Consider the following 16,862-nt stretch of genomic DNA (forward strand, 5'->3'; position numbering starts at 1 on the left):
TTCCCAGCCAAAAAAAGGAAGGGCCCCCTTTTAAGAAGAGCCTGGTGACCGACAAAACCATGTACTCACCAACATGAACAAAGTTTTCTATCCTTGCTATTTTTTATCTTGAGACTAGGAATGGAGACGATTAATAAACTCATAAAGGACCATACATGGTTAAGGGTCAGCAGGACTTGGGGTGACTATCATTTCCTAGCTATGCAAATAAGTTTCAACCTTCAAGTCCCAGTCTCCTCATCTGTAAAATGGGCACAATAATGGGATCTATACCAGACAGCTGCTGTGTGAGGATGAAATGAGTGATGCATTCTAAGCACTGAGCACAGGGCCTGGTCCATACACAGAAAGGCTCGCAAAGGCCAGCTTATCGTTAAATATTAACACACATTTAGAAGTTATCTGCATCCCCTCCCCCCAAAAAGAACACAACAGGAGGAAGATTAGCTTTCACTCTTCACTGGATCAGTTTCACCCTCCATGCTCTGCCCTGGAAACTACAGCCTCTTCCAGGAGAAGGGGATTAGAGGTTTAGATGCTTAAGATATTTTAAAATTGGCCAGTCCTGAGCCACAAAATTTTACAAGTTAGCAGTTTTGTGGTAAACTTGATTGGACAACCACTCCTCAGATGGTACCTCAATGTGCGATTGAAGGACGTGGGGGGTCTCGTTAAAATGCAGATTCTGATCCAGTGGGTCTGACGGCAGGGGGCGAGGAGCCTGGAATTCTAGGATTCTAATAAGTTGCCAGGCAATGCTGAGGCTGCTAGTCCTAGCAAGGCACTAAAGCTGCACTGCCTAATTTGGTAGTAACTAGCCATAGGAGACTATATATTTTTTTATATTTAAATCAATTAAAGTTAAAGCTTTGGTTCCTCAGTTACACTAGCAACATTTCAAGCGCTCAATAGCCACATGTGGCCAGGGGCTATCATATCACATAGAGGAGATGTGAGACATTTCCCTTGTTGTAGAACATCCTATTACACTGTGCTGCACTAGAGGTTACAGACTGGGGGGTGAGGACTATGCACAAAATTAAGGAACCTCTGATTACCAGATGCCCCCCCCATCCCACCATCCCCTCCTCCACCAAATACCAGCCGACTTCAATTTTCTAAAAAGTCTTAAAAGCAAGACAAAACAATACACGCCTCTCTTTTCCTAATCAGCACCAGATGTTGGCGTGCAGGCCTCCAGCAAATCTCCGATAAATAATTTACATATCACTCAGCACCAAGTGATCCGGGGGAAAAACAGGATGAAGCTGACACTCGTCCCTCCAACTGTGGCAGCGGGTTACAAAAGTGTGACAGATACACAGCCTGCTGCATGCTTATTCAAATATTTACAACCCAACTGCAATGAGAGGACTCTTCAGAAAAGTCTTCTGGAGAGGATTTCCCCAAACCAGGTTTTTGGGGGACAAAACCATTTACATTACCTGAATCCGCTTGCCGCTAAATCCTCAAGAGGGAGATAAACACCTCAGAAGATCTGAAAGAAATCTTTGAGATGCATGAAGGCAGCTCTTTGCCCTCAACAAATGCTGGGTTTATCTCCCTCCATAGGTTTTAGTTAAGTTGGCCACAAAAGGAACTTCTGTTAAGAAGCCTTTAAATGAAACACAAGAAAAACATCAACACCACAGCGACCAGTTAGCACCCTTGGTACTCTCCAGATGAGGCCTCTTCAATCTGCTGACTGTGATTCTGCTTTGGGTTCTGTCTGGGTTCCCTAATGACTGGAACAACCAACTATTCCAGCAATACCAATTCTCCTTAGGCAAGGTTAGAATCTCCAGTGTAAACCAAGGGCATGGAATTAGAGCAAGGAGATGACCAACCTGAGATACAGGATTGGGTTTATATCCAGTATTTTCAAGAACTGGGGGGCAGCTGAAGGCTACTGAGAAATCCCATTAATCAGAAATCAGACTTGGGGATTCTGGTGTTAGGCTGCAAAGGATTCAGACACCTAATTACTTTTCAGTGTCCTGAGCAGAGATCCAAAGGCATCCCTAGTGGTTCTTAGTTCGGCTGTAAGCTCTAATGCAACCTTGAACTCAAAAGTTGATTTATGCTAGGAGAAAAGTGGCATTTCCTGGCATCCCAACAGGTTGGGATGTGACCACTTGCCACAGTGCCAGGGTGGGGATTAAGGAGGCCACAGTTAAGACCATGGGTTCTGGGGCCATAGAGATCCTCACTCTGCCTCATATTAGCTGGTTTCTGGTAGCCATAACCTCTCTGTATCTCAGCTTTTCCATCTTTAAAATGAGGTCAGGAGAAACCTACCCACTAGGCTCTTGCAAGGATTTAATGAGGCAATACTGATAAAGTTCTTACATAATGCCTTGCACACTTATAAATAAGTCCTCATCACAAAATTAATCGCCAAGGGGCTTGAGGAAAAGAAACCCTGCAATAGCAGGCAAAATGTAACCAGACTGTTGGTCTTGTGTTCATTCCGTTTGAAAGCCCTCCTTATCCCTTAACCAATTATTAACAGGCCTCCTTTGTTCCTTTTGAATAAATATTTAAAAGACAACCTTGTTCTCAAACGTTGAGGTGTTTTGTTGACTGTGGCTCTGTTTTCACTTGCCTCAAGTGTCTCCTGTCCTAAACGTGGGGCGGGGGTGTGTGTGTGTGGGGGGGGGTGGTGTTTGACTCTGCCATGGGAAAGCTCCTCTACAGTTAGCAGCATCTGTGGTCATACTGGGATAGGGCCCTTGGCACTGCAGGGAGGATTGAAGCGGCCTCAAGAGTCCAGGGTCTCACTGGTTGGCCTGTGGCCAAGGAGATGGATGTTTCCTTGCGTCTCACCTGAAGGCTCATAACAGTGAGGCGGCGGGCGTCGTCAGAGGGCGCGATGACGGGTACCAGGTAAGGACTTTCGGGGATGTGCTCATCGTTGAACTTGATAGACACCTCGTAGTTACCTGTGGAGGCAGGAAAGTCCCATCATTTCAGATATTCTGGGAAGGTGGTTCCAGAGCGGCCTCTTGCTTCTTTCCTAGGACTGAAATGCCTTCCAAGAGACCCTGCCTCCCCAGTGGCAGTGGCCAGTTGGTTGAGGGTAGGTCACTTAGTTTAGGTTGATTCCCTTAGTTGGGCAAGGGCCAAGATTCTTTTTTTTTTTTTTTTTTAAGATTTTATTTATTTATTCACAAGAGACAGACAGAGAGAGAGAGAGAGAGAGAGAGAGAAAGAGACAGACGCAGGGACACAGGCAGAGGGAGAAGCAGGCTCCATGCAGGGAGCCTGACATGGGTCTCGATTCTGGGTCTCCAGGATCATGCCCTGGGCTGAAGGCGGTGCTAAACCGCTGAGCCACCCGGGCTGCCCAAAGACCAAGATTCTTAATCTGGGTCCACAGGGCCTCCCCAAGGGCCTGTGTACATAATTCGGGAGACCCAGGAAAGCTGAATTGGAAAAAAATATTACATCTTCACTTTCACTAACCTCAGGTTGAAATTTAGCATTTCCTTTCTTTAAAATGCCAACAAGAAACACTAGAAGTACACATTAGAAGTCTTTGTAACTTTGTCACCAACAAAGATCACAGATATTTTCATGTCACTTTACAGTTTTAGATACGCCTTGACACATGATTTACACTCGCCACTACTTTGAAATACAGGTAGTTAACAGACCATCACCAAATGCTATGACTTCTTATGTTAAGGGAGATGTGTATATGTTACTATGCTACACATTCCCCTGAAGATTTTGATAACTACATTTAATTATAACTGATTTCCTTTATACTCCAATGCATTATATATGTTTCAAAACATTATCCTGACAAAAAGGGTCCATGGCTCACAGAAGGTCAAGAGCTGCTGCCCAAGCGAGCACAGATGCTGAGGCCACTCTTCTAGAGCAGCCACAACCACCAGTGGCCAAGGATGGGCAGAAAGGCTGGTTAGTGGCAAGAACACCATGGTTGAATGAAAGCATGAAGCAGAGAGGCCAAGAGAGAAGGACCAAAGAACAAGACTTCCTGCCCCTTGGAGGCCTGACTGGATTTCCTACCGTGGCAGTTCTAGGAGGCGCTCCCATGCACCCCTTCAGATAAATTCCTTTTCTACAAGAGCTAGCTAGCTTGCCAGGGTTCTGTTCCTTATAACCTAAGCACCCCCAACAAGGAACATGTCCTCAGTTGGCCGGTGGTTACATACCAGGCTCCTGGGCAATGTAAGACACACCGCATGATCCATTTTTATGGTCATCGAATGTAATCTCGGCCTTACTGGGGCCCTCGACAGCAATGGACAAGCCGCCAGCGCCTGCCTCCCGGGTCCAGATGCTGAATTCGGCTGAAGCAAAGAAACACCTGGTTTGTGACCGAGCCTGGGACAGGCTCTCTTCTTGCTCACACCCACAATGCTGGGTTACAGTTGCTCCCTTTTCTCTCTTAACCCCAAGCAGAGCCCCAAGAGAGGGCATCATCAGTGTTTTGGAAGCATCAGCCATGAGAACATGAAATTCATACAAAACTGGGCATCTCCGAATATATCCAACCAAGGCAGAAAAAGATGAGAATGTTTTGTTTTGTCCCCACCAGCAACCACCCTACAATTGGTTTTGTAGAATTCTAGTGTGTTCCACCGAATGTTAGCACTACAGGATGCTCTGAGGAGCTTCATTAGTCTGCTGCCCTCTTAGACGCTGTGTGTAAGCGTTATAGGCTTCAAGGGGCCCCTCAGTGAGAAACTTGTTTAGCTTTGGGTAAGTGAGCAACTCCCAAACATGTGTAGCCACAGAAGCCTTGTTTTAAAGGATGCCCCTTGAAAGGAGAAAAAATGAGTGGGAAATATCAGAAAGGGAGACAGAACATGAGAGACTCTTAACTCTGGGAAACGAACTAGGGGTGGTGGAAAGGGAGGTGGGCGGGGGGTGGGGGTGACTGGGTGACGGGCACTGAGGGGGACACTTGATGGGATGAGCACTGGGTGTTATTCTGTATGTTGGCAAATTGAACACCAATAAAAAATAAATTTATAAAAAACATTAAATTAAATTTAAATAAATAAATAAACAAACAAATAAATAAAGGATGCCCCTTAATACCACCATCAGAACCATCCACCCAGAGAGTCTGTTTCTGGAACAGGGTGAAGAACACCGGGTGCTCACACCACCAGGCTCCTCGTGTTCTTCTCAAGTAAAAAGCCTGCCTGAACACTCACCTGGGACCCCTGCTTCTCCTCTCTCCAGGCCGGGGCCTCCTGCGCGGACCTTGTGGGCACCCCCCTCACCCAGGGGCCCCACAGTGAACTGGAAGGGGCTGCCGGTCACATGCTGGCCACGGTACTTGACGCTGACTGTGTGAACACCCATCTCCTGGGGCACAAACCGGACACAGTGAGAGTTCTTCCCCACGGACACGATCTCTGCCTCGGTCACGCGGCCAGAAGGGCTGGTGACATGGGCCGACATGTCACTGCTGTCGATTTCTGAAAGGGGGCGGGAGTTTGGGGGAAAGAGAGCAGGGTTAGGGTGAGGGACCAAGGCAGAGAAGGCCATGCAGGACAAGCAGCAGAGGGCAAGGCAGGTGCAGCCCAGCGGGTATGGGGTGCTCAGGCTTCCTCCCATTCAGGGGACACCTTCCTGTCTCCCCCAAACACTGGGTGGCTGTGGCCACCGTAGATACAGCAGGGCCCCTCCAGCCACCCAGTGCAGAGAACATTCTAGGGACAGTGACACTTTCTGCCCCACGGAGTACTTTTACCGTCTTCCTGGCTGGAGCTAAGTCCACACAGCAGTTTCAAACCAGAGCCTGGCACTGAGAGTGACAGCAGGTAAATAAAAACTACAATAGCTCAGATGTTTCTAAGCCAAAGGTGACATGTGCCCATCTATCATGCTTATAGGAGCTCTTTTCCATAGGTAGGTAAGGGCAGAGAATTTAAGAAACGTCACCCTGTACTTTCAACAAGCCCTGGCATTTCTTTTAGGCAACAAGACAAAATGCATTTAGAGAAAAAAGTGAACACATGTTGGTCACAACTGCAAAGGGAAACCATGCGTGAGCAAAGCTTTGAGCAAGTCAAATACCAGACGCCATGCTTTCAGAAGAGTGACGCCTCAGGTCACCGACAGCGGGAAGCAGACCACGTCTGCTGCACCTGAGGTGCTCATGCCATGCCAGTGACCATGCCCACACTGACGTGGTGGAGACAGGCACACTGCATGCTGGGTGACCAAGTAATGACATCACCTAGAGCCACATGAAGCTGCACTCGCCAGCCCTACACGACCTGGGCTGAGCAGCCGTGACTTTGAGCCCTGAGGACAGAGAAAGGAAGGGGAGTTGAGGAGAGGGTCGCCCCACACGGCCTGGGTCCAAAGGAACATCTGGAAGCTGATGAGCCTGTCCTCCACTCTGACACCAGAGGCTCATTTAGGTAACGAGGGGAAAAGTGAGTCTCACCCAGAGTGAACTGGCACCAAGGATCTGATCGGAACAAAGAGGAGCCAAGAGCTAGAGAGACTTCGGAGGAAGAGTAACTGACCCGCTAGTTCCTCAGGAAACAAACAGATAATTTGCAAAAGGAGGAATGTAAAGCAAAGGAAAAAAGTCTGTCACCAGTGACCTGAGAAACGAAACTGAAAACGGGACACCGTATTTTTCCATCATATTGGTCAAAGTGAGAATGAAACCTAGTGCCCAGTGCTGGTGGGGAAACGGAGAAATGGGCACTGATCCTTTATCACGAGGGTGGTCTGCCAAGGTGGGGGAGCATTTGAACCACGTCAGCCCTGCCATCCCAGCCTGCAGCATCCATCCGACATGAAGCCAGCCTGCAGACACGGCGGTGAATGTTACAGAGCACGGGCTGCCAGAGCCCAGGGATAGAAGTGAGCTTACGTGGATGGAGACTATGCGATGAAGCACGGTGCATCAGGACATGGACCAGAATTTCAGGTAGTCATTAAAGATACGATGTGGAGGGGCACCTGGGGGGCTCAGTCAGGTAGGTGTCTGACTTGATTTTGGCTCAGGTCATGATCCCAGGGTTGGGCTCCCTGCTCAGTGGGGAGCCTGCTTCTCCATCTTCTCCTGCCTGTGCTCTCTCTCGCTATCTGTCTCTGTTGCTCTCTCAAATAAATAAATAAAATCTTAAAAATAAAAAAAAAGGAACAATGCCATTGGGCTGACATCTCTGAAATACCTCCAATAGGCATCAGCAGGGCCATTCTCTCACTGACATGACTCTATTTGACAGATAGTAAATTCAAATATAAAAGCTTATCTTCCCCACCTTGTGACAAAATAAAGCCATTTTCATTTGGAAGAGGAAAAAAGTAGCAGGTAGTTTTTCTGGGATGGGGCTGTGTGAGAAGAGTACTAAAAATATAAATAAATAATTATTTACTTACTTTAAAAATAGTTACCCATAGAGCACTTAGTATGTTCTAGGTCATGCCCAGACCTGGTTTCCAATGGTGCTCACTGCCCTGACCCCTAAGCTCCTCAGGCTTACCTGGGATTTTCAGGTTCAGGTCACAGATGCTCCCGACAGTGGCCACAGATGGGGCCCGGCTGGTACGGGTGATGCTCTCCTTGACTCTTCCCTCCCCGCTGATCTTCACAGTAAACGGGCTCCCTGCAAGAACCGAGAAGGCCCTCATGAGCAGCCCAGAGGCTGAGGGGCACAGCATTTATAGAAAACCCAAGCATCAAATGGGGAGGGCGGAGGGGATCAGACGCACCAGGTACATGCTCATCAGCGAACTTGGTGGAGACAATGTAAACCCCAGGCACAGTGGGGAAGTAGGAGACCTTGCAGGTACCATCTTCCAAGTCCTCTGTCTGGATGTCCACTTTGCTGGGGCCTTCCACTGCCAAGGATATGCCACCATAACCTGCAACATGGTAGCCCGAGGCTGATGGGACTGCAACTCATTGGGGAGGGGGCACTCAATGCATGCAGAAAGGATGTTTGGCTCTGGAAATTCAAACTGCTATTTCCAGATGGCACAAAGACAGAAGCAATAGGCAGCCCCCTATTAAAGAGGCCCAGGCAGAGAAACAGTTTAAAAGGCTCTGAGAAATCCCGTAGTGAAAAAATCTGGTAAGTATGGCTTTGATCACAGAATTCTTTTCTCAAAGATATCTATCAACATCCCATGGAGCACCTATCTCCTACAGAACCCACTGAGGAAGACACCTTGGCCATACACCTCTAAGAACGGCATGTATTAATCACCAGCTACAGGTCTGAGAACTTGAACTTTTAAACTATCCCCATATGCCTCAAATGTCCAGCCAGTGAATCATTAAGATAGAACATTCAAAAGTTTAATGACCTAAAGAATCAACAGGGAGCATCGGCCCACCAAGATGAGAAATTTTCTAGCCCTCTGCCCTGGGACTGAGACTTTGTCTGGAAGCCACCACTATGGCCATCACTCAAGAAGGCAGAAGATGAAGATACTAACAATGTGGCATAGTTTGAAGAGGCCCAATCCAATTCAAACCATTTTAAAGAGGAAACAGGGAGAGATTCCATATTTCCACAAAAGCACCACTCAGCTGACATGACCTTGGCCAGCTGGCCCAACCTCCTATGCTTGGGATAGGCCCAGGAGATCCTGGAAAGCTGCAGACGGTGGTGTAGCGTACATGATGACAGAGATCTGTGATTTGTTTTGGCTCTGGATTCAAATGCCAGGAGCAGATAGGCTGTTTACTCCTGTAAGCCTCAGTTTCTTCATCTTGAAATGCAGATAATACCTACTTCACTAAGGGTCATGGGGTCTAAATGCTAATGCAGGTTCAAGGACCTACAGCTTGAAGGATGCTCAGAAAGTAACGGGAGGTGGTAGGATGAAAAGACAAAGCAGCCCAAGCAACAAGAAGACCATTCCTGTGAGCCTTCCCCCACAGACCTGCATCCCTGGTGTCCACGATGAACTCAGACATCTCGAAAGTCCTGCCCTCTGAGAGGCCACGGCCATAGACTTTGGCTCTGCGTGCATCGCCAATCTCAGACTGGACCACCATGATGGACACGGGGCTGTTGGCCACGTGGTTGCCATTCTTCTTGATGCTGACCAGGTGTTCACCCACCTCCCGGGGGATAAAGGAGATGCCTGCATCAGAGCACAGATTGGGGTTTGTAAGGAGGGGTGGGGGGGGAGGGGACAGGATGAAGGAGAGGAAACAGGAGGGAGACACACACCCAAGGATGGAAACTTTCCAGCAGCCCAGAGTGTCCAAGCCGGGGGGCCAACACTGCAATGGAGAAACTCAGGCTCTCTGAGGTGCTACAGGTCCTCAGGACAGGACAGGAGGAAGGCCCATCTCCCACCCAGCTCCGGCTAGGAAGGCAGCCCAGGCTCACCGATGTGGTTGTTGGGCAGCCTCTTGAGGAGACAGGGCTCGTCGCGGCCGGATGGTGCCTTGATGCTGGCTGTCAGGGTGCTCAGGTCCGTCTCGCTGATGTCGAGCAGGAAGTCGGCGGCAGAGCCTAGCTTGACCTGAGAGCACCGTCTGCTGTCGTCTGGGAAACATCCCCCCCGGGCAGCTCCTATTACATGTGGTCTCCTCAGCTCCCAGGAGCCCTCACACCACATGCCAGTCACAGAGGAGCACATAAGGATGAATGACTCAAAGCTAAGAGAAAAAAAACCCATCTGGGACAATGAGCAGGACTAACTAACAATGAGTGCTGGCTATTTCTGTCTGGTTAAAGGGAAGACTGGGAACTGGCAGGAGACTGGGGTCTTCTCTCGGACCACTTTTCAAAGGAGACTTTGCCAGCAGGAGGCACCTGTCACCTGCCTGCCATCACCTGGGGTGTTCCTCAAGCGCATACACCTCCTGCTCCACATGGGACTGCTGACTGCTTCACAGTGCAGGACAAAAACCTTGCCTTTCAAATTCCCATATAATCTATTGACAGTGTAATATGAACACAGCAAGCACCAGAGACATTAGGAGTGTGGGCTTTGAATCAGATAACCTGGATAGGAGTCCCAGAATACCTACCCATGAACTCGGCCAAGCCACTACCTCTCCCACCGTCAGGTTTTCCAACCGTAAATAGCAAGGAAATCTATCTAGTAGTGATGCTGAAGGACATCTTTGAGTTCATGTACTCCTGTAAAAGGTATCTGAATGTCGCTACCTGAGGGCCTACTATTGGCTGCTGGAGTCAGATTGGCACACAAAAAAGTACCCTCTGAATGGTTGCTGCTTCCTTTTCCTTGGATTACCGGCTAAGGGAAGAATTAGGCCAGCCCAAAGTTGACTTTGCACCCCACAGATTCCCCCAAGGAGTCTGCATGAAACCTACACTTAGATGCAGAGCCTGCTGCCTCTGGTCTGATGGGGGAGCCATACCTTCCCCTAGGAAGCACCCCCCACAAGCCAGGTAACCCTACCTGTGATCTTGGCTGTGAAGGGGCTGCCGGGGATGTGCTTGTCATTGTACTTGACCAGAATGCTGTAGTCGCCTGGCAGGGTGGGGAGATAGGTCACTGTGCATGTTCCATCTTTGTTGTCGATGCAGCTGATTTCGGCCTTTGAGGGTCCCTCAATAGCCAAGTCTAGGCCACCTGGGGACGGGAGGGAAAAGGGAGAGCCTTTAGTGAGAGAGTGTTTTCTTGTTTCAACAGGGATAACACCTCATCTAGGGCGGTCCCAATGCCAGGAACAATAGACTATTACATGCCACATAAGCTCAGGCAAGGGGCATGTCAGAACAAAGCAATTTACATGGTAAACCTGTCCAGTGGAAAGACATTCCACCATCTGAATTCTTCACTAGGAGTGACCCTGAACTTTTCTCTATTCTTCGGGATACATAGGACATGAAAGGGATGGCATCCTGCACATCAATCACACATATGGGAGGGTCACATAAAGACTGTCCCTGCTGGTGGGACACTGACTGCCATCATGAAAGTCCCATAAGAACCACAAATTTAGGGGTGCCTGGCTGGTTTAGTCAGTGGAACATGCAACTATCGATCTTGGGGTTGTGAGTTTGAGCCCTGCATTAGGTGTGATTACTTAAAAATAAAATCTTAAAAAAAAAAAAAAGAATCACAAATATAGAAGTCTCCATGACAAACTATGGGCATAGGTATAGAGCTTTATCTGGAATGGGCAGTAGCTTATGTAGTCCTCTAGATATACATACATATGCAAAAAAGAAAAGAAAAAGCATCATCTACTAAAAACATGTTTGAATTTCAAGCAAGTCTCATAAAATATTTCATAGCATTGATCTGATTTTGATCAGAATACAAAGGACTTCAAAAATTCTGTTTTGGGTAAAGACAGAGCAGCTCTACCTAAGAGATTTATGAGAAAGGAAAAGACAAATGCTATCATTCAGCTGTCTTATTTTTAAAAGCTGCTCTGGAACTGTATCTACTTAACTCTCCAAACGTAAGGCCAGAAGCATAAAATCACATAAAACACACGGTACCTTCTCCTGCATCCTCAGTGACGATGGTGAAGGTGGCAGTTTTGTTGGCCACTCCATATACCAGGCCTGGACCATATGCAGAAACACTCCCACTGTTCGGGTAGTTCACGTAGAACTGGAGTGGGCTTTCTGTGTTGGCAAAGAACACAAAATCGAGGGGGACTCACTGACGGGGGAATGCATCCCTTGAACAACCAGTGTCTTAATAGTCACCTAACAGCAGGTAGGGGTGGTGTCTCCTATGCAGGGGCAGAAATCAGAAGGAGACTCCTGTAGAGCTCACCATGCTGCGATATCCAAGGGGTCTACTCGTACTGCACAAGAAAAACAATCCCAAAGTTTGCTCCAGAATAGAAGGGGGCTCAGGTAGGACAGTGCTGCTCCACTTGACCAATAAGGAGGAAACATCTGACCATGTGGAGACATGACCCACTACTGGAGGGAACACAACTGGAAAGGTCTTTTGTGAAGGCCATTTGCTGTGCCTTTCAAAATGTAAGGCTCTATGAGGCCCCTCGTAATCTATCCCACAGTGGTCCTTTCTCCTCACCCTGCTCTCAGCCCTGTGCAAGGTCTTCTATTTCCATAGCATGCAGATCCAAATTAGAAAAAGACTCCAGTGTCCAACAATAGGGAGCCAGTTAAGTAAACAATGGTCTACTCGCAGGTCATTAAAAACAATGATGGAGGGATGCCTGAGTGGCTCAGCGGTTGAGAGTCTGCCTTTGGCTCAGGGCTGATCCCAGGATCCGAGATCAAGTCCCACATTGGGCTCCCTGCGTGGGGCCTGCTCCTCCCTCTGCCTGTGTCTCTGCCTCTCTCTGTGTGTCTCTCATGAATAAATAGGTAAAATCTTAAAAACAAAAAACAAAAAACAATGATGGAGGGGGCACCTGGGTGGCTCAGTTAAGTGTCCGACTTTTGATTTCAGCTCAGGTCATGATCCCAGGGTGGTGAGATCAAACCCTGCGTCCAGCTCCACACTGAGCATGGAGCCTGTTTGAGATTCTCTCTCCCTCTCCTCCCTTGCTTGTGCTCTTTCTCTCTCAAAAAAAAAAAAAAAAAAAGCAATGAGGGAGATCTGTGTGTATTAACTTCAGAGATTATTCATAATGTGCCACAGAAAAAGACAAGCTGCTATATAACATTAATTGCATTATCTCGTTTCTTTGAAGAAAAAACAGAACAAAATTATATGCATGTTTTTCAGGCACAGAGAGAAACATCTGGAAAGACACACACCCAAGTAGTGGAAGTAAAAGGGAAAGAGGAGAAAGACATTTTTTACTTTCTCTGTATCTGCAACTTTACAATATTTAGATAAAAGCAGATAACGTATTTTCACTTTAAACAAATATTATGCACACAGAAGTGCATAAACTACAGCAAATACTGAACTGGGAGAAATATTTGCAACTTTTATCACAAAGGGCTAATCTCTCCAATAGTTAATTTGCTCTCAGAAACTTATATGAACAAAGGGTAATAACCCAATAGAAAAACCTGGCCAAGGAAACAAGTGCTCAGTTCACAGAAATCAAATAGTACTTAAACATATAGAAAGTTGCACAATCTCATTCATAAGAGAAATACAAACAAAGCCACAGTAAGATACAGTTTTGGTTTTTTTTTTTTTTTTTTTTTTTTTTGAAATGTCAGTCTTGCAAAGATCCAAAACTGGTGGAAAAGCGGGTGCTTGTCTTTCCTGATGGTGGGTGTATGAACTGGGGGTGCCCCACTGAAAGGCAATTTGGCAAGACCTATTGGAATGACAGATGTCTCTACCTGTGGCCTTCAATTCCTGCCCTGGGAACTAAATCTCACAGCTATACCTTCATGAGTGTGAGATGATGGATATAAAGGCTGTTCACTGCAGCAAAAGGTAGGGGAGAGCCTAAATGTCCTCCAATCGGGGAAATGGGGGAATATATCACAGTTCATCCAAACAGCGGGACACCACAAACACGCTCTATCATTTGGACATGCAAAGCCCACCTGGATACACCATTATACTGCAAAGGACGACCTCAGAATGATGTGTAGAGTATGCTACTATTAATGTACAAATGGGAAAGGGCTTAAGACTCTGTATTTCCCCTTTGTTTGTAGGGTCTTAAAAATATTCTGAAATCCAACATAAAAAATTAACAGCAGTCAAGTTCAAGGAGAGGTCAGGTGGGTGATATAGACAGGAAGGAAACCTTTCCCCATATCATTTTTTACACTATGTGGGTATGTTGTTCACTCAAAATATTAAATTAAAAAACAGAGAACTATTTGAACAATTTTTTTTTTTTTTAAGAACAAGAATAACACTGTGCTGGTTGATAGACATGAAATCTGAGCTGGATTTCCTTGTCAAGGGCAGTGTGAACATAAGGCAGCTTGTCCTCTCCTCCTCCCACCCCAAAACCCCACGCCACACAGGGCTCTGCAGGCCAGGCTGGAAAGTCCCTCGATGTGCCTCACATTTTCTCCCAGTTCACCCTTTGGCCACACTAGGCATAGTGACAAAGATAAATAATCATGGACCTAAGGGCTGAACTGTGACCCAGGATGCTCAGCTGTACTGTCCCTTCTGGAAAGTAGCTGGTTCTGCTGGGGTCACAGGCTTTTTGGTTTCAGAGGGACACACAGCATTCCCAATCCTGCCACCAAGAACTGCTTCCTGCACGTCAGCTAGCTGAACATCTCTGCAAACCTCCCAGATGTTCAGGCCCCATATCCTGTTGTCTTGCAGGTCACACTGCCCCAGGTGCCAAGCCTGACTCACCAGGGATGTGGCCGCCCATGTATCTGATGTGCATCTCATGCAGCCCGACCTCAGTGGGGGCGTATCTGACGGTGACTGTGCCGTCCTTGTTGTCCACAATCTCAGGTGTAGCCGTCTTCCCAGAAGGCATATGGACCTCTCCTGTTAGAGCACAGGGAGACAGGACAGTGAGCCCCCCAGCGACTTGCCCTGGAGAAATTGAGTGCCAAGGCGCAGGTGGCCTTCAGATGCAAGAGCACTCATGGCTGCCTAAAGCATCCACGATCCACAACAGGAAAACAGAGACATGTTTGCCTTTGTTCTGTTTCCTTTTTCCTCCACAAAATGCAGCAGGCAACTCAAGTCAAAAGTTATCTACTTTTGTACTGACTAGAAAAGACCACAAGGCCAGTAGCATTAGCAGAATGTCAACTCAAAGAGAAACAGCCATTAAAAGGAGGCTCGGAGAGAAAGAAAATCTTGCACAATATAGACTTTAGTGTCAATGTCACATCTGGAAAGGTGCAAGAATAAGACAAGGCAGGAAGAAAGGCAGGACAGGAACCTGACAGTCAAGAGGGATCTAATACAGCCGTTCTTAACCTGGAGAGAAGCCCCGGCCTTCTCCAGGATGTAAACAAGTTATAAATCAATCATCCCCTTCAGAGACACATAATGTACAGAGAACATTCTGCAATCTCAGGGGCTCTTGGACCAATCTCCTACAGCAAGAACAAGGGATGCTGGGTTCAGGACCCCAGGTATTAGGGACAAGTGGAACCACCTCCCAGGCACTGTTCTGGAAAGCTGGTGCAATCCAGGGAGAACAAGGTGGCTTTCATGACAGTGCTTACCAGTGATTTCTCCTTTCCTGACCGCAAACGGAATGACCAAGTCGAAAGGCTTGAACCCCAGGCCGTTCATGTCACTCACTGGGACATAAGCCTCTTCGGTTACCTAAAAACAGGAAGCAGTTATCACTGGGGAGAGTGGACAACAGTGTGGGCCAGTGAAGCAACAGAGGGCAGAGCAACTGGGAATTTTGCAAGTCAGTGCAGCCAGGATTTGGGAATGTGGCTGTCCATCCATGGAGGATGGGCTTTGTCCGACTGGCCCCAGGGCCAGAGCAGAGCCCCAGGGCCAGAGCAGAGCCTGAAGGATTGGAGAAGTCATGCTGACCAATTGCTAAAAAGTCACTAGGCAGTTTGCTTGTAAAATTCCCAGCAGTGCTCACGGGAAAGTGGAAAAGTGAGAGACAGCAATGTCTGTGAGTCCCAAGAGGCTCCACCTGGAAAGGTTTAGTTGCTTGTGGCCTGGAAAAGAAGGTGCGTTTTAAGTGGCAGAAAGTAGCAGCAGGTGGTTTTCCCCCTGAACAGAAACCAAATGTGCAAGGGGCGGCCTTGAGAGTCAGCAGGAGGGCTGAAGACAGTCCAGGTTCCTCTGAACCGCGGTGACAAACTACACCGAGCGTGATCACAGATATGACGGCTGGAGATTCGTGGAGCGCATACGATGACACAGGTGGGTCTCATTACAGAGGAAGCGGGGATCATTGTGATGGACCAATCAGTGGGGGACAAACCAATGACCAGGACACCCAGAGGGCTTAAGCAATCCCCAGAAGCAGGCTGTAGCTTTTCTGAAATGAAGGCTGAGTAAACACAGAAATGCAAATAGGAAAAAAAAAAAAAAAAGTGTACCCAGGGCCTGAATCCAGGGGAACATGCATTTACCGGAGCCTCCTCCACAGCCTCGACTTCCCCATCCGTGGCCTGGTCGGTGGCAAATGGAGATTAGTTGGGAATCACATTGAAGGGACACTGCTACTCAGTAGGTTCTAAGGGCTGAGGGCTGCCTCCTCCCTGTCTCTGCTCCATCTGGTACAGCAGGGAGCCACTTGCTCTGGCAGGATCCTGCATTCTTCCTCCCCTCATGGAGAACAAGCTGGCACCCTTTCTCCAAATGTCAAACACCCAAGCCCTTTGAACCCGAGATGCCACTTCTAGGAAGCAAGCCTATGACAATGGTAACCCGAAAGTCCATAGGTAATTGATATGCCAGGGATTTTACTAGAGCTGTCTGTGGTCAAGAGAACTTGACATAACCTAAAATGTCCATCTGCCAGAGACTCAGTTTAGTAAATTATGCAAACCTGTACACTAGAAGAAGCAACCAAGCCTGATGAACGAAATGTGGAAGGGTGCCTATGCCTATGAGACGAAAACAAGTGTATGTGGATGACACGATCCCTTGCACCAAGCTGATGGGTGTGTTGTGCAAATAGGGACTAGTCACTTCTGCAGCATGGAACTAGGAAAGTGGTCTCCTCTTGTTTGATAAAGGTTTGTGGTATTAATGTTTTAAAAGTCTATAAATTAAAAAAAAAAAGTCAAAAAATAAAAAATAAAAAAATAAAAATAAAAATAAAAAGTCTATAAATTCGGGCAGCCCCAGTGGCCCAGTGGTTTAGCACTGCCCTCAGCCTGGGGTGTGATCCTGGAGACCCGGGATCAAGTCCCACATCAGTCTCCCTGCATGGAACCTGCTTCTCCCTCTGCCTGGGTCATTCTCTGTCTGTCTGTCATGAATAAATAAAATCTTAAAAAAATAATAAACAGAAGTCTTTAAAAAATAAAATAGAAGTCTATAAATTCATTTTT

The 16,862-nt window shown here is 47.4% G+C and overlaps 1 protein-coding gene across 4 annotated transcripts in view; it reads right to left on the reverse strand.

Annotated features, from left to right (window-relative positions):
- Window positions 1-16,862, reverse strand: part of FLNB (filamin B) — a 138,092-nt gene that overhangs the window by 10,540 nt on the left and 110,690 nt on the right. For 2 of the 4 annotated variants that reach the window (XM_025985812.2, XM_025985798.2), the window contains 12 exons: window positions 15,903-15,974; window positions 15,057-15,159; window positions 14,224-14,364; window positions 11,451-11,579; window positions 10,399-10,572; window positions 9,357-9,515; window positions 8,902-9,105; window positions 7,723-7,875; window positions 7,494-7,616; window positions 5,196-5,462; window positions 4,185-4,322; window positions 2,827-2,942 (listed from right to left, as the gene is read on the reverse strand). In XM_025985812.2, coding sequence (XP_025841597.2) covers window positions 2,827-2,942; window positions 4,185-4,322; window positions 5,196-5,462; window positions 7,494-7,616; window positions 7,723-7,875; window positions 8,902-9,105; window positions 9,357-9,515; window positions 10,399-10,572; window positions 11,451-11,579; window positions 14,224-14,364; window positions 15,057-15,159; window positions 15,903-15,974 — 1,779 coding nt within the window. The remainder of the gene's footprint in view (window positions 1-2,826; window positions 2,943-4,184; window positions 4,323-5,195; window positions 5,463-7,493; window positions 7,617-7,722; window positions 7,876-8,901; window positions 9,106-9,356; window positions 9,516-10,398; window positions 10,573-11,450; window positions 11,580-14,223; window positions 14,365-15,056; window positions 15,160-15,902; window positions 15,975-16,862) is intronic. The other 2 variants (XM_025985819.2, XM_025985807.2) reach the window with 1 other exon arrangement.

Source organism: Vulpes vulpes, chromosome 9 (genome assembly GCF_048418805.1).
Source record: "Vulpes vulpes isolate BD-2025 chromosome 9, VulVul3, whole genome shotgun sequence".
NCBI lineage: Eukaryota > Metazoa > Chordata > Mammalia > Carnivora > Canidae > Vulpes > Vulpes vulpes.